The sequence below is a fragment of the Lynx rufus genome, unplaced genomic scaffold (genome assembly GCF_022079265.1).
Source record: "Lynx rufus isolate CCGP_SWC_20201006 ecotype Redwood Valley unplaced genomic scaffold, mLynRuf1.p SCAF_6, whole genome shotgun sequence".
In the NCBI taxonomy this organism is placed as follows: domain Eukaryota; kingdom Metazoa; phylum Chordata; class Mammalia; order Carnivora; family Felidae; genus Lynx; species Lynx rufus.
In genome coordinates, this window is record NW_025814878.1 from 3,135,461 (window position 1) to 3,149,472 (window position 14,012).

At 48.9% G+C, this 14,012-nt stretch overlaps 1 protein-coding gene across 1 annotated transcript in view; it reads right to left on the bottom strand.

Annotated features, from left to right (window-relative positions):
* TMEM181 (transmembrane protein 181) overlaps positions 1 to 14,012 on the bottom strand; it is a 52,333-nt gene that overhangs the window by 3,257 nt on the left and 35,064 nt on the right. The window contains exons 7-16 of the mRNA XM_047103289.1: positions 12,428 to 12,508; positions 10,578 to 10,677; positions 9,871 to 10,001; positions 9,575 to 9,666; positions 8,317 to 8,374; positions 5,931 to 6,033; positions 5,270 to 5,321; positions 3,024 to 3,106; positions 1,840 to 1,929; positions 416 to 482 (exon numbers count right to left, since the gene is read on the bottom strand). Coding sequence (XP_046959245.1) covers positions 416 to 482; positions 1,840 to 1,929; positions 3,024 to 3,106; positions 5,270 to 5,321; positions 5,931 to 6,033; positions 8,317 to 8,374; positions 9,575 to 9,666; positions 9,871 to 10,001; positions 10,578 to 10,677; positions 12,428 to 12,508 — 857 coding nt within the window. The remainder of the gene's footprint in view (positions 1 to 415; positions 483 to 1,839; positions 1,930 to 3,023; positions 3,107 to 5,269; positions 5,322 to 5,930; positions 6,034 to 8,316; positions 8,375 to 9,574; positions 9,667 to 9,870; positions 10,002 to 10,577; positions 10,678 to 12,427; positions 12,509 to 14,012) is intronic.

The window sequence follows — 14,012 nt, forward strand, 5'->3', positions numbered from 1 at the left end:
ACAAAAGAGACCTTTGAAGCCACTCGGCTTTTGACAGCTCCTCATTTATTCTCCTCTTCCACACTGACATGCCATTCTAGCAAGAACACATTCATAGCTCTGTGCTCCCCATTTCTATAGCCAACTGCCCCCACCTGCTCCTCACCACCCCCCCCCCCAATCAAGCACCAGGGCTCAACGCCAGAACGAACTGTTCCTCCTGTGGTCACCACTCGTGGTAAGTGTTCAAAAAAAGGAATGCCACTCCATCTAGTCAGAACAATGTGAAAACAGAAAACCATGGAATCACATGACACTCCCAGGTAAAAGAAAGGTCATAATGCCTTGAAAATCATTTTAGGATTGTTAACACCTGTTCCGTACACCCAGGCCGAGTGCTCGCTATAGCACAGCCTTCAGAGAGGCAGTGACTTACCCATAGATCACATCATCGTCGGAGTCATTCAGCATGGAGAATGCAGGGTTGTCTTTCAGCTGGGACTCTGAAAACCAACAAAGAGCATTTTCATGCATGAGCCTAGAGAGGCAGGATGCTACAGAAAAAGGACAGGAGTAGAAAGGGCTGGATTTAAATCCCAGCTTCCAACATTTATTATCTATGTGACCTGAACAAATCTCGCCTCCCCAGCGTGCTTTCTCATGTACAAGCCAGGGGCAGCATCGCCACCGGGCAGACCGACTGGTGGAGAAAAGAGGCACCAGGGGAGCCCTCGGACAGGAGCTGCAACCCGGCCACTTTCTCCCAAGTCCACACAGGTAGCAGGGGCGGAAAATGCCCAGGAGACCAGAGGTGCCTGCCCTCCCTCCCGCCCTTGGGAAGCAAGCCTCTGTCTGGTTTCTTCACCTCAAATGGGAGTAACTGCATCTTCATCATAAAGATGCTGTGAGGCTCAAACAAGACATTTTCATGAAGGCGCTTTGAGAGCTCACACAACATGAAAGTCAGGTGGTGGTCCCGAAAGGCTATCTCCCTGCCCACATTCCAGAAGGTTCTCATCCTTCTCATTGCCTGTGTGAGAGTTTAGTTCTTCTTTGGGGGGTGGGGCGGGGGAGCTGGCACCTTGGCTTTCCTTGAATGGCCATGGCACTGGTCTCCAACAGACTTGACTTCATATGTGCTAAGACCCACTAACTATGTAATAACACAGCACATACCATGTTCTAATGCCTCAGAGCTCACGCTGCAACTGACCTCGTGTCTCTCTCTGCCAAACAGTCATGGTGCCCATCCCAATGTTTACAGCAACACTATCAATAATAGTCAAAGTATGGAAAGAGCCCAAATGTCCATCGATGGATGAATGAAGAAGATGTGGTATATATATACAATGCAGTATTACTCAGCAAACAAAAAGAATGAAATCTTGCCATTTGCAACTATGTGGATGGAACTAGAGAGTATTATGCTAAGCGAAATAAGTCAGTCAGATAAAGACCAGTATCATACAGTTTCACTCATGTGAGGACTTTAAGATACAAAACAGATGAACATAAGGGAAGGGAAGCATAAATAATATAAAACAGGGAGGGGGATAAAACATAAGAGACTATTAAACATAGAGAACAAATAGAGGGTTGCTGGAGGGGTTTGGCAGGGGATAGGCCAAATGGGTAAGGGGCTTAAGGAATCTACTCCTGAAATCATTGTTGCACCATGTGCTAACTAACTTGGATTAAATTATAAAAAATAAATATACAGAATGAATGAATGAATGAATGAATGAATGAATAAATAAATAAAAGAGACCCAGTGCCCAGCACTAACAGGGGATCCGGGAGGTGGGTCCTGAACTTCTGTGAAGCTATCTGGCCAGCGTCCTGGCCCCAGGAGAGGCTTACCATACAGGGCGTTCTTCGATGGAGAATACACGAAGGCCAAAGTGTAGAGGTAAAAGTTCAACAAGCCATAGAAAGATAAGAATTCAGCTGGTGATACCGGTTAAGGGAAATAAGCAGCCCCGAACACTGCGTATTCAGTTGGCGTCTTTGCTTTCAGTCTGGCTGCCTCCGTCCAACCACCCGCAGTCCTTGCTACTGCTAACCAGCAGTGAGTACCTCAGTGCTGCACAGCCCAGACGGCAGGAAGCCACAGGGCAAGCCCACAGCTGGACGTTACAATAACCTTTCAAGGTCACCTGTGAACAACAGGTGCACCGTCTGTCTTCTTTCCATGGAAACCTCTGGAGGTGGCAGGACCAAAGGGCAGGAAGGCCACGCGTGCATATGGGTAAACCAAGACTGAAAGGAAGAACGGGAAACAGTTTCTCGAACCAGTTTCTCTTCGCCTTCTCTGCATTACAGACTCCTCTGATAAAAGTTTAGTGTGAAATTCAGTCACTGAAGTTTGACAAATCCTGCATGAACTCTAAGGATGTACAAAGGCCCAGGGGAAGAACCTGAGATATAAGGGATGAAAACTCCAAAGCGCCCCCTGATGGATGCCATCACAGAAAGGGAGGGGAGGGTGCGGCAAGAACACTTAAGCTGCCAGACAGCCGAAGGTTTAGCTCGGAGCCCAGGAGCCCACCCCACTGGCCCCAGGCACATTGGGAGCCGGGACTTCTGAGCCCTTTCTGGGGACACAGGCTTAAACCGCCCTAATCTCCACCACCTGTGGACACTGCAGCTGGACACACCCCAGTGATGGGGACAGAGGACTCTCCCATCAGGCTCAGTCTCCCTCGGTGCTCTGCGGGCAGAAGCGGGCACCGGGGTTGAGGCGAGGCTCTGGATGGAGTCTGGGTTCCTAAAGAATCCCCAGCAGGCGGACAGGAGAGCAGGGTGGCGGGGAGAGCAGCTGGGGAGCGGGAGTCCCTTGGGACAGCTTGGCCCTGCTGGGCCTGGGCCGCTGCCCGCAGGGGAGGGCAAGGGAGGGCAGGGGAGGGCGGTGGCGGGGCCGCAGCACACAGGGCACCACAGCGCAGGGGCCCGCCTCTTCTTCACGTTTGCAGACCTAAGACGCTAACCACTCCACGCTGAGCGTGCTCCTGAAGGCCGGCGGCCGCCTCCCATTGAAAGGATATAATTCTGGTAGTGAGTTGACAGTTCAGCTACAAAATTGTCTTGTAATACTTGCGCTCCAAACCTTAAATAAAGGATGACGATGCTGGAAAAAAGGGGGTAGGGACAGTAAGTAAAAATACACGAGGAAGTGGCACTAGCTTCCCAGAGCGCCTTCCACTCACCCCATTCACACCGTCCATTCGCTACAAGGTCTGCACGGCCCGAGTGCGCGCGCACGCACGCGCCCACACGCGCCCGAACACGCGCACGCGCACACCAACCCTGCCTTGGCTGGGGTAGAAGCGGCTAAAGTTGACACAGGCCGCGTCGCAGCCTCGCCTCGGGGGCCGGGAGCGCCCGCCGCGTCCTCCTTCCCTTCTCGAGCCGCCTTCGAGGACGCTTCCCGGACGGGTCCCCACAGCAGACGACAGCGCCCGGAGGGGAGCCCGCGGCTCCTCGGCACGCGCCCCTCCTCCGCGCGGGGTTCTCACGGTGAGGCGGCGCCGCACCCCTGTGCGCACACCCCACACCCCACACCCGCCTTCGGCCGCGCGCCACCACCGAGGGTCCTGACACGGAGCTCCGCAGCCTCCGAACCCGCTCCCCTGCGCTCGTCTCCCCTCCCCGCGGCCCGTCCTCCACAGGGAGCCTGACTGATCGCTGACAATCTAAGCCTTCACCTCTGGGCTTCGACCCTTCCAAAGGGTTCCCATCGCCGAGAACAAACTGGGACTCCTCATGGCGGCCTGCGGACCCTGCCCTGACCTCTCCGGTGGCCTCTCTCCCTGCCGGCCTCCCCTCTTGCGATGTCTCCTCTCCTTCTCCTCCCCAAGCCACCTGCTGTCCCCAGCGCCCATGTATTTCCAGGGCTCATCGTCAGGCCTCCGTCACCTCCTCAGAGAGACGTTCTCTCCCCTCCCCACCTGCAGCACAGCCTCTCCTGCCATCATCACATCTGTTTTCACGACGGGACTGCTATTTACTTGTCACCGTCTTCCTCCCCTGGAGTAGAACCACCACCATCGGGAGGAACATGTCTGCCTGCCGACCAGGGAGCAGACACTCGGTACAGGTCTGCTGGGCAAATAAACGAATCCCCTTGAACCTGTATGAAGAAAGACCATGAGGGCGTAACAACTTCTAAGACTCCTCGGAGGGCACTACAAGTATCCCACTCCTGACCTGTGGACTGGGTAGCAGGAGGGTAAGGATTGGGGGGGGCGGCGAGGGTGTGTGTGTGAGAGGGTGAGAGTGTGTGAGAGACAGTGTGTGAGAGTGTGTGACTGTGTGAGAGGTGTGTGAGGAGTATGGGTAGGTGTTGAAGGACGTGAGGGTGTGTGAGAGAGCGCGTGTGTGAGAGACGGAGTGTGTGAGAGGAGGCATGGGAGAGGTGGGAGACAACACACGCACCAAGAGATGAAGAGGGCCCGCCTGCGTGATACGGGCACTGCTGTTTTCAGGCAAACGCAAATTCTGAAGGATCTCACTTGGAAGCCCACGCTGAGTTCACGCAGCGTGATGAGTGATGTGCACAACCTGGGAAAGGGAAGGGACGCAGGTGCCCACAGGAGTCTGCCTGCTCAAGCAGCCGGGGACCTCAGCGCCTCCTTGCAAAGCTGGCCTCTCAGAGCCCAGTGTGGCTCGGGCCAGAGAAGAGGGCTGGCTGCCATTTATTCGCCACCCAAACAACCAAGAGAGAAAAGCAGGTAACTAGATTTCTTTCCCTCTGGATTTTGATTTTAGCAGAAAGAGACAAACCACAAACGACCGAACAATGATCTGGCATTGATTCACAGGGACAACTGGGTCACCTGGGCCTTCGTAGTCTCCAGGTACAGCATCCCTTCCTGTCGGGGCCACCACATGGGGTTCAAGGACACCTATGGTACTTAGTCCTCTACTTAGAGCACCAAAAGGATGCCAGGTGCCAAGTACATGCGTGGTGTTCTAATTCTTTAACCTGAGTTGCTCTGTGGCTGATCCACCTACATGGTGACATCAGAGCAAGTAGTGAGCTCCCCCAGCACTGGACCGGCTGGGTTCAAGTCAACGTTCTTCATTCCCCAGGGCACATTCAACACAACTGTACTCGCTCCACCACTGTGCACACTCAGCGCCTGCCCTGGGCAAGAGGCTCTCTGACCCAGTGAATATGTTTGGCTAGAAATGCCCTAAAGTTAACTTTGTAAAAGGGGGAGAAAGATATTCATGGTAGGAAAATAAAATTCACGGTTTTGTTTCTTTCAAAAAAATAAAGTCTTCTTACCTAATGACAAGTACTACAAAAGTCAATGCAGTCAAAAATTTTAACCTGAGATCTGAAAAAGAAATAAAAACCCCGTTAAACCACATTGGAAGTAAATTCCATTTTCAGCTCAGAGACCTTAAAAATAAAAACAAAAATAAACAAAGCCTCCTGAACAAAACCCCTCCTATGTCTGGACTTTAAGCCTGTGTGTACCTGAAGCCCAGAAGAAATGCTATCCCACCTCCCAGAGAGACCATGGCCATTATTATTTGGTTGTGACGGATTGAAGGAAAGGATCCTATGAGATCAGGTGAGTTGCCCAGATTCAGGACCAGGAAAACCACAATGGCCACCTCCTCTATATAGGTATGATATGATTCTGGAAGGATCCAGGCAGCTCCAAAGCCACAATGGCACCCAGGGCCCCAGGTGGCTTCTACCCCACAGGCCTCCCTTCAGTGCTGGCCTAAGGCACTGTCCAAAAGGCTCACAGTTACCCAGTCAGCCCTGATACCAGACCTCCCCAGGGACCAAAGACACTGGTCTCTAGCCTGAGGGAATGCGATGGGTCCCCATCCAGGTCAGGCCTCCTGCTGGGTGGACTCCGGCCACTCCTCCCACCATGTGAGGTCAACTCCTGGCTCACCTTGCCCTGGGCAATTTGTGATGTGGCACTTACCTACATAAGGCATGTGACGTAGCTCGGAACAGGCCCGCACTATCAAGAACAAAAGGTATAAAATATACACAGCTGCCACCACCATGAAGAAAATTTTCATTCCCTAGAACGACACAAGATGGGCAATCGAATAAGAACAGGGGCTCAGTGCTGCTCCTCTTTCCAATACCACCACAAGCAGGAAAACCAAACATTTTTAAAAGGAGCCTAGAATCCTGAAGGTCACTCCATAACACAGAACAAGGATGTGTTCCCACCACTGTGACTTCCTTATCCAGACCCAGCCTCTCACCCTATCTGTGAGCACGGGTGGCTCACCTGGGTGGGCATCCCCAGCCCTCGTTCATCAGATGAGCGAGAATCCAAGCTCCTTCCATGACACATGGAAAGCTCCTAGCACAGGGCCTGGGACGTAGCAGGTGCTCAATACACCAGTGCTGGGTCTTCAGCTTTTTTCAGCTTCCTAGAAGTCTCTGGTTTCCAGTGTTTTCTCTAGTAACAGACGTAGGTCACTGATTGAGAAGGGGACAGGTGACAGCTGCCTTGCTCAAGTCCTTCTAAGTGCTGGCCACGTGCTTTGAATTCCTGGTCAATTCAACCCACACAACAACTCTTTAAGACTGCAGCATTGCCCCCTTTTACAGAGGGAAACAGGCTGGGATGCTGCCCCCAGGACACAGGTTTTACCCCGAAGGCCATCCAGGGAGCTGGGCACACTGGCCCAGGTACTGGCCCCAAGTGACCTCAGGCAAGACCTTTCACCGCCCTCAGTTTCCTCATATGAAAAATGAGGGGACTGGACCAGACAAAAGCTCCAATAACAGATTAGCATGAATTTATATTATTTCATCTAAATCTGGGGAATTATGCTCAACCTACAGCCCAGTATGTGATCCATCACTGGGGTCTGTAGAATCTTCATGAGAATGTGTCAAAGCCGCTCCTCCCTGTCCCTTCCTTTAGTGCCCTGCCCTCAGGGAGAAAAGGCTTCTCTGAAGCCCAGCCCCTCATACACAGGGCCTCAAGCCTTCCTAGGGTGCGGGTGCCCTTCTCGAGCACAGCCCCCATTGAGTCTGCCCTGACTCAGGTCTCCTGCATGGCCTCCTCCCCCTGTGGCCCCATACAAAGTCTGGAACAATTCCTCCCTTCCCTGGCCCAGAATGCCTCCCCTACTCTCCACTCCAGGTGCAGCCCCTCCCCACAAAAAACTTATTAAAGCATTATAAGGCTAAATAAAAGACAAAGAAAAAGGACAAAACACAAGTAACTTGTAACTTGGGCCCACTGTATGTAAGGATACAGCTGTCAGGACACTGCACACTTGTCAATACTGGTCTGTACATATTTCTAAGCTTTTTCTCCCTCACAAGGTCACGCATTCTTTGAGAGCAAGAATCATGGCATGCTGCTCAAAAGGCATTCATTGACTGACCTTCAAAACTCCTCAAACTTCTAAATAATGGAATGGAAAGGCTACTGGCACTTCCCTGCTGAAATTCGATTAAGAATCAGGGCTTATTCTGTTTGCTATGACATGTGTAGTCTCAACACGCATTATACATCTTTCAAGATACCATCATTCACTAAACCTCCCTCTTTCTCAGAGGCCATTCCCATAAAGAGCCACAGATTTTATCACTTCACAGGAAGCTCTGCAAAGCATCAGAGAAATGCTGGCTGTCACCAAGCTCAGAATTCAACTCTGTGCCTCTGGGATTGCCCTGCTGGAAACATCCCTCCTAGACCCCTCCCAGGGCTCCCTCTGCGGCGGCCCCCCCCCCCCCGCCCCCGCCTCCCACCAGCCCGGGCTGAGCAGCCAGCTGCGTGTGACAGGGGCTGCCCTGCAAGACTTGAGGGATGCAGATAAACCTAGAGACTCAAGGGAAAGCCGCACTCAGGGCTGACTGCCATTTGTGAACCTCTGTGTAAAATAAAAACATAGGACCCCTTGTTCGAAAGTATAAAGAATTCTGGGTTGGCAAGAGCAGAGCATCACCCAGGGTGCTGGGCCCTGTGACTGCCCGGGTTGCACGCCTACAGAGCCGGCCTGGCCACATCATTCATTAGCTGGAAACCTTCCTCTATTTTAGAGAATTAAACAAACAAAAATGTCTTCTTAATTGTTCTACAATGCTCTTAAATCTGACACCTCTTCTGTGCCTCAACCATATACCAAGCAATGGAAGCAACAACTTTGTTTTTAAAAGCTTATTTTTTATACTATTCAAATACCTTTTTCCAAATTTTGCACCCATGAACCTTCTGCATTCTCCCCCAAAGTGCCAGCCAATGAGCTCATGTCCCTAACACAATTTAAGTTACGAAGTTCAGTAATTTTGAAAAACGGCATTTAAAAAAAACACCAGGCATCATTAATAATTCTTACCTGAAAATTTCCTGTGTCAACTCGATATTGGTACATTGGATCGTGTAATTCATTAACTCTGAAAGTACAATATTATAAAAAATATCATAGATTAATAACTAGTACTTTCCATTTTATACTTTCACTTGGCTTTTTAAGAAACTTATTAACATAAACTCCTTGCTAACCAACAGTAAAAGATTTTTAAAAATAATCCTAAATTTATAAGAAACCCTAAATTTCACAATGAAAATGCATCTGGTGCTACTAAACTTAATCGTTTTCCCATAGTCATTAGTACTATGAGGCTGCAGTATTTTTCATTTCAAAGAAATCCCTATACCATTTCTCTTGCAAGGCCAAAAACTGTTTTCAGGCACCTTTTCAATGGCATTCATGGGCACTGGGAATAGTTGAGTACACAAAGAAAGTTATAAAAGTAAATACCAACTTCCATGCAACTCATTTTTTTTAAGTGTTTACTTATGTTTGAGAGCGAGAGTGTGCACAAGTAGGGAAGGGGGCAGAGAGATAGGGACGGAGGATCCAAAGCTGGCTCTGCACTGAGAGCAGAGAGCCTGATGTGGGCTCAAACTCATGAAATGTAAGATCGTGACCTCAGCTGAAGTCGGACGCTTAACCGACAGAGTCCCCTAGGCACCCCACCATGCAACTCATTTTAAAATGAAACTAGGTAGCTGAGGTGGCAGGCAGGGACGGGGAAGGGAGACGAGGTGAGCTGAGTGCTGTCATGGGCCATGAAGTCAGACGTGCCAAGTGCCAAAATCATACCCCTGAAATGGAACTCATTTCTATAGAAAATCCTACTTGGATGCATCAGGCTGTGCCCACATCAGGCTTCTACAGTGGTCCCAGTTTACAGGACAAAACTACTAATATCAACAAGCCTTGGGAGCTGGTGCAGGGATGGGAGTTTACAGATGTAAGCCCAAGGAGAAACTAAAGCTTCTGGCGGGCAGGGATGAGCCAGGACCTCTGAGCATCATTCCTAAAGACAATGTCTTTGCCACTTTGAAGGGGCAAGCTAAAATGACACATACTTTTTCATTTTCCAAACTAGACTATAAGGACTGTGTTACCTGACGTGACATTCAAGCAAAAATGAATCCTCAGTTCAAATCACACTATCCAGTCTTGATACCCTGGTGACAGATTCCTTTCCAGACGAGTTCACAAAACATAGTGAGACTGTGGATCTTTCCACCTTTTGTCAAATGCTTCTCATGCCTGAAGTTTCACACATAACAAAATTACTCACGTCTGCCATATTCCTAGTGTAACAGAAGCCAACCACAATAGTCCAACAATGAAGAATTTAGGTAAATAGAAAGTCAAACACTTCCTTTCTCCCTAAAAATCAAAAAAAGTAAGAAATAAGTTAGTAATTCTACCAAACCATTAGCGTCTAGCAGACCACACTAGATCATAGATAAAAGCATTTCCACATAGCATGCAAGCTTCTGCTGACTGAGGCTGAAGACATTCTCAAGGAGAAGTTTACCTCAAGGACTATTGCCAGAGTCTGGACTGGCAGCGCTGAGGGCTGGTGCTCACCTGAACCCGTATCCCATGGTACACGCACAGCCAGAAGAGCAGCAAGGCACACAGGAACACAGACTGAAAGAGATCGTCCAGCATGCCTGGAAACCAGCTGTTCACCAGAAAGGAGAGGGGGAAGAACGGATCTGGAATGCAACAGGCAGAAAGGCCTGATGAAGGCAGGCTCACCCCACCCGGCACAGGGCTTCCGGTCCCCTCTGTGAGGGCAGAACTCACAACCACCTTCTCCTCAGGCAGAGCAAAGGGAGGTAGTAAACTAAAGGCTGTTTTGTTTTTCAAAAAACCTGAGAGCCACTGAACAGATTGCTCCAGTGATCATTACAGAGTGCCGTCTGCTCCCGCCATCCGCTCCTCCCCACAGGCCTGGGAATCCCAGTGCTGCGGCTCTGGAAGCAAATGCTTTCTGAAGCAGGGGAAGAGGAACAGACGGCAGTGTTTGCCGCCTTCAGCCAAGTTCCAAGACGGCTGTGTCTGTAGCCCTTCCAGGTTTTAACTACCAAAGCGATCACTTATTTGTGAAAGCAGCCAGGCATCTGCCACATCCCCGTGCAACAGCGCTCATGCACTCTGGGGGATGCTGCTACCTGTTCCTTCAGAGGCTCCCACGCTCTTCTAGAGACTCTGGGGCCAGACTCTTTCTAGGACACCTTCCAGCTTTAAGCCTTAGAGCTGAAAGCTCCAAAATAAAAACGGGCACCTACCATTGTAAAGCAGCAGCAGAGGCAAAAGAATGGACATCCACTTCTGCTCCATCCCCCAGTCTCTCATGGAAAACTTCCGGAGGGAATGGGCAAACAGGCACTGCAGACCAAATCAGGCACTTGAGTTACTGTTTTTGCGTATACCTTGCTTAGTATCGTGGTAAGCCATCCCAAATTGATGGTCAGCCAAACCTCGAAGTTGACCCCTTGTTGCGCTGCCTGCTGAGACCATCAGTGCCAACGGAGAGGAGATGGTGAATGTCTGCCAAGGGGCCACGGGTAAGATGGCCACAAGCTGTTCTCGTAGTGGCAGGTGGGGACAGAGAATATATACCGGCCATAACCCCTCTGCAAAAGGGAAGAGCACCCACCCTCCCCCTTCCCGGACAGGCTACTTCTATAAGGCCGGCCCCACAGAGCCACACAGAGGACCTCCCTGGGGACAGGCCACACGCTCCCAGCCATGCAACATCTGAGGATGACTATAGCCTGTAAGGAGGGCACTGGGGGGTCCCCGAACAAAAACCAAGAGAATGAGGCTAATAACTATGGTCACTAGATGTGTATGTTTTCAAACACGTCCCTGAAGAAGGTGTACTGATTGAGCCATAGAAGTTTCTTTCAAGTACTTTAACACATTACACTATCTGTATAAAAAGACCTGGAGTTTTTTGTTTTGTTTTTCTGTAATCTACATATGCCAATGATTTTCTGAGCAATCTGGGCTTCCTGGGCCAATGGGCCATTTCTCCTGGTCTGTTAGGCTCAGGCTCATGTCTCTGGTTTATGAACATAGTGCCCTGGGTGCCAGCTCTTTGGGCCCCAGAGTGTGGCAGCAGCAACTCAGACATTAGAGATGCTTCAAGAAACAGCAAAGATTTCTGCTGACCAAATATAAATGGCACTTCTCCACTTTTCTTTAGTAGTTCACTTGGGGAGCCCAGAGCATGGCCGGGAACGCAATGCAATCCCCAGCTCTCTGCGTATTCTACTATACTCCAGAGGCCATGTCCCACCCTCCATCCACACCCAGGTCCCATGTCACCACCATCTGGCACTTTTCTCACGTGCCTACCCCCCACGAGCCTATGTCCTGCTGTGTACCGTCAGATTGTAAAGCACCAAGTGATCCCTGGGTGGCGACTGGAGTGGCCACCACCGCAAAGACTCAACAGATCTCTTGAATGTCACACCCTCTGCATCAGCAAGCGGCAAGCAGCTGATGGGCAGAACACCACCCTTTGGATGGCACTAAGTACCAAGGCACACCCCCTCCTCCTCCGGTTTTAAATTCTCATCAGCACTGATGGGGCCTCTGTGGGGAACGCTTGTGCTTTAAGGGTAAGCATTTCCCCCAAAGTCACAGGGTGCTTGTGGATGCTGAACTCAGACCGCAAATGAGACAGAAGCTTGTACTTCCAAACCCACTCATCTGAGGCCTGCCTCCTGAAAACGCCCAAAGACTGAAAGGTCTCATACGATTTCCCACATGTAAAAACCAAAGAATGTCCCTGCTGTATCTGCCTACATGCCAAGAAGATGATTCAAACAAGTTAGGTTAAATGGCACACAGGTTAAATGACATGGTCTTTGCATTCTGATGAGCATTTACTTAAATGTCAGCAATCTGTAATCACTATTACATGGAAGTTCTTCCGTCGTTCTTTTTGCCCTGCAGCATCCTAGCAGACATACAGAATATTTGGTAATATCAGGTTGGCCCATTGGATGGAGCGTCTCAGAGTTCAGATAAATCTCCTGTGTGGGTCATATGTCCGTAATCATCATTCATAAAGTAACTCTGCCCTTGTTAGGATCCTGACGTGGTCTGTCGGGCAAACAGGACTTACAGTGACAATGAAGGTAAGCACCACAAAGACGAATCGGAACCAAATTTCCAATTGGGAAAATGCAGGGTCATAAGTCTTCCACTAAAATGCAAAGTAGGAAAATAATTTGAAAAGATATATGCATCTAAAAGGACGTACACCAGATCATTAATAATAGTTCTGTCTTGATATGAGGCTTTAACTTTAAATGTTCTCTTTCCTTATACTTTCTCATATGTTCTAAAATTTTAACAGTACATTTTTATGTTAAAGAGCACAGACTTAAGAAAATCTTAATTATCAAACATTGAAAATAGTTTTAAATGGTTTGCACTAATGATAAATCTGGCAGACAAATCATTCTGTAATCACAAGAGCATTTTACTTTTAAACCTGATTTTGAAAATTAACACTGTCAATCCCTTTATTAGAAAAAGCTACGCTTTCCATTAAAAGAAACAGATTCTTAAAAGATGCGAAAATGTGAGTAGGTAGGATGTTCTAAAAAAATAAGTGAAACATACAAATATGAATCTGAAACCAAAAGCACAATGGAACTACAGGTGTCAGCTCTCATGCTGAGTAGACTCACCCCTATCAAGTGTACACCTCACACAGCTGAGGATGCAGGCAGCACATGCCAATGGCAGGCAGAAGGCAGCCCTTCCAACCTCAGTCACCAGCCAGATTTACCACCAGACCCCAGGGCACTGCACTGGGCCAATGAGCCCTAGTGTGTTAATGCATGGAATTCAAATCATCTGAGCAATTAAAAAAAAAATCTACTTCAGAACAGAGTTACAGACACGACATTTACCTTGCTTACCTGAAACATTTAAAATACACACATACACACACAGGTAAGTAAACACACACACAACCTAAAACCCTGGACAGCTGTAATGAAGGACAATAATCTCTGGCTGATAAGAGCGGTACACCCTCCAGCTGCCCCAAGCCACGGCAGGGAGGGAACCCAAGCAGAGCATCACGGACACACCTGCTGGGAGTCCAGGGAGACAATCCACCGGCTGCGATTCAAAGGACAGAGTACAGAGAGGAGAGCTGTAAGAGAGAGACCTGGATACCTGCCAAAGACTGTCCTTGTCACATCTCCACCTGAACACTCATCAGGGCATGAGTGTGAGTAAACCCACCTTCCGCTGGGAGAAAAAATCTCTGAAATGGATCACTGGCACTCACAGAGGGCCAGTAATAGTGCCTGCTCTCACAGACAGAAAAAAACACACAAAGGGGCACAAATGCTCTCACCCCAGTGGTGAGAAAAAAAGTACCCTTAGATTTCATGCTGCTTTGGCCCTATTTAGTGAAGTTTAAAAGACCTAAAAAAAAAAAAAATCAATCCATTTCCAAGTAACTTGACAACATCCCAGAACGAAGCTCAAGGATTATTTATAAGAATACAAAATCTAACATCAATAATGTCTGGCATTAAATACAAAATACCACACATGTAACACTGTGTCAATTATACTCAAAAAAAGAAAGGAAAAAGAAAAATACTAAACATGTAAAAAAACAAGAAAAATTGAACCATAATGAGGAAAAAAATGATCAATCAAAATTGTCCCAGGTATCACAGATG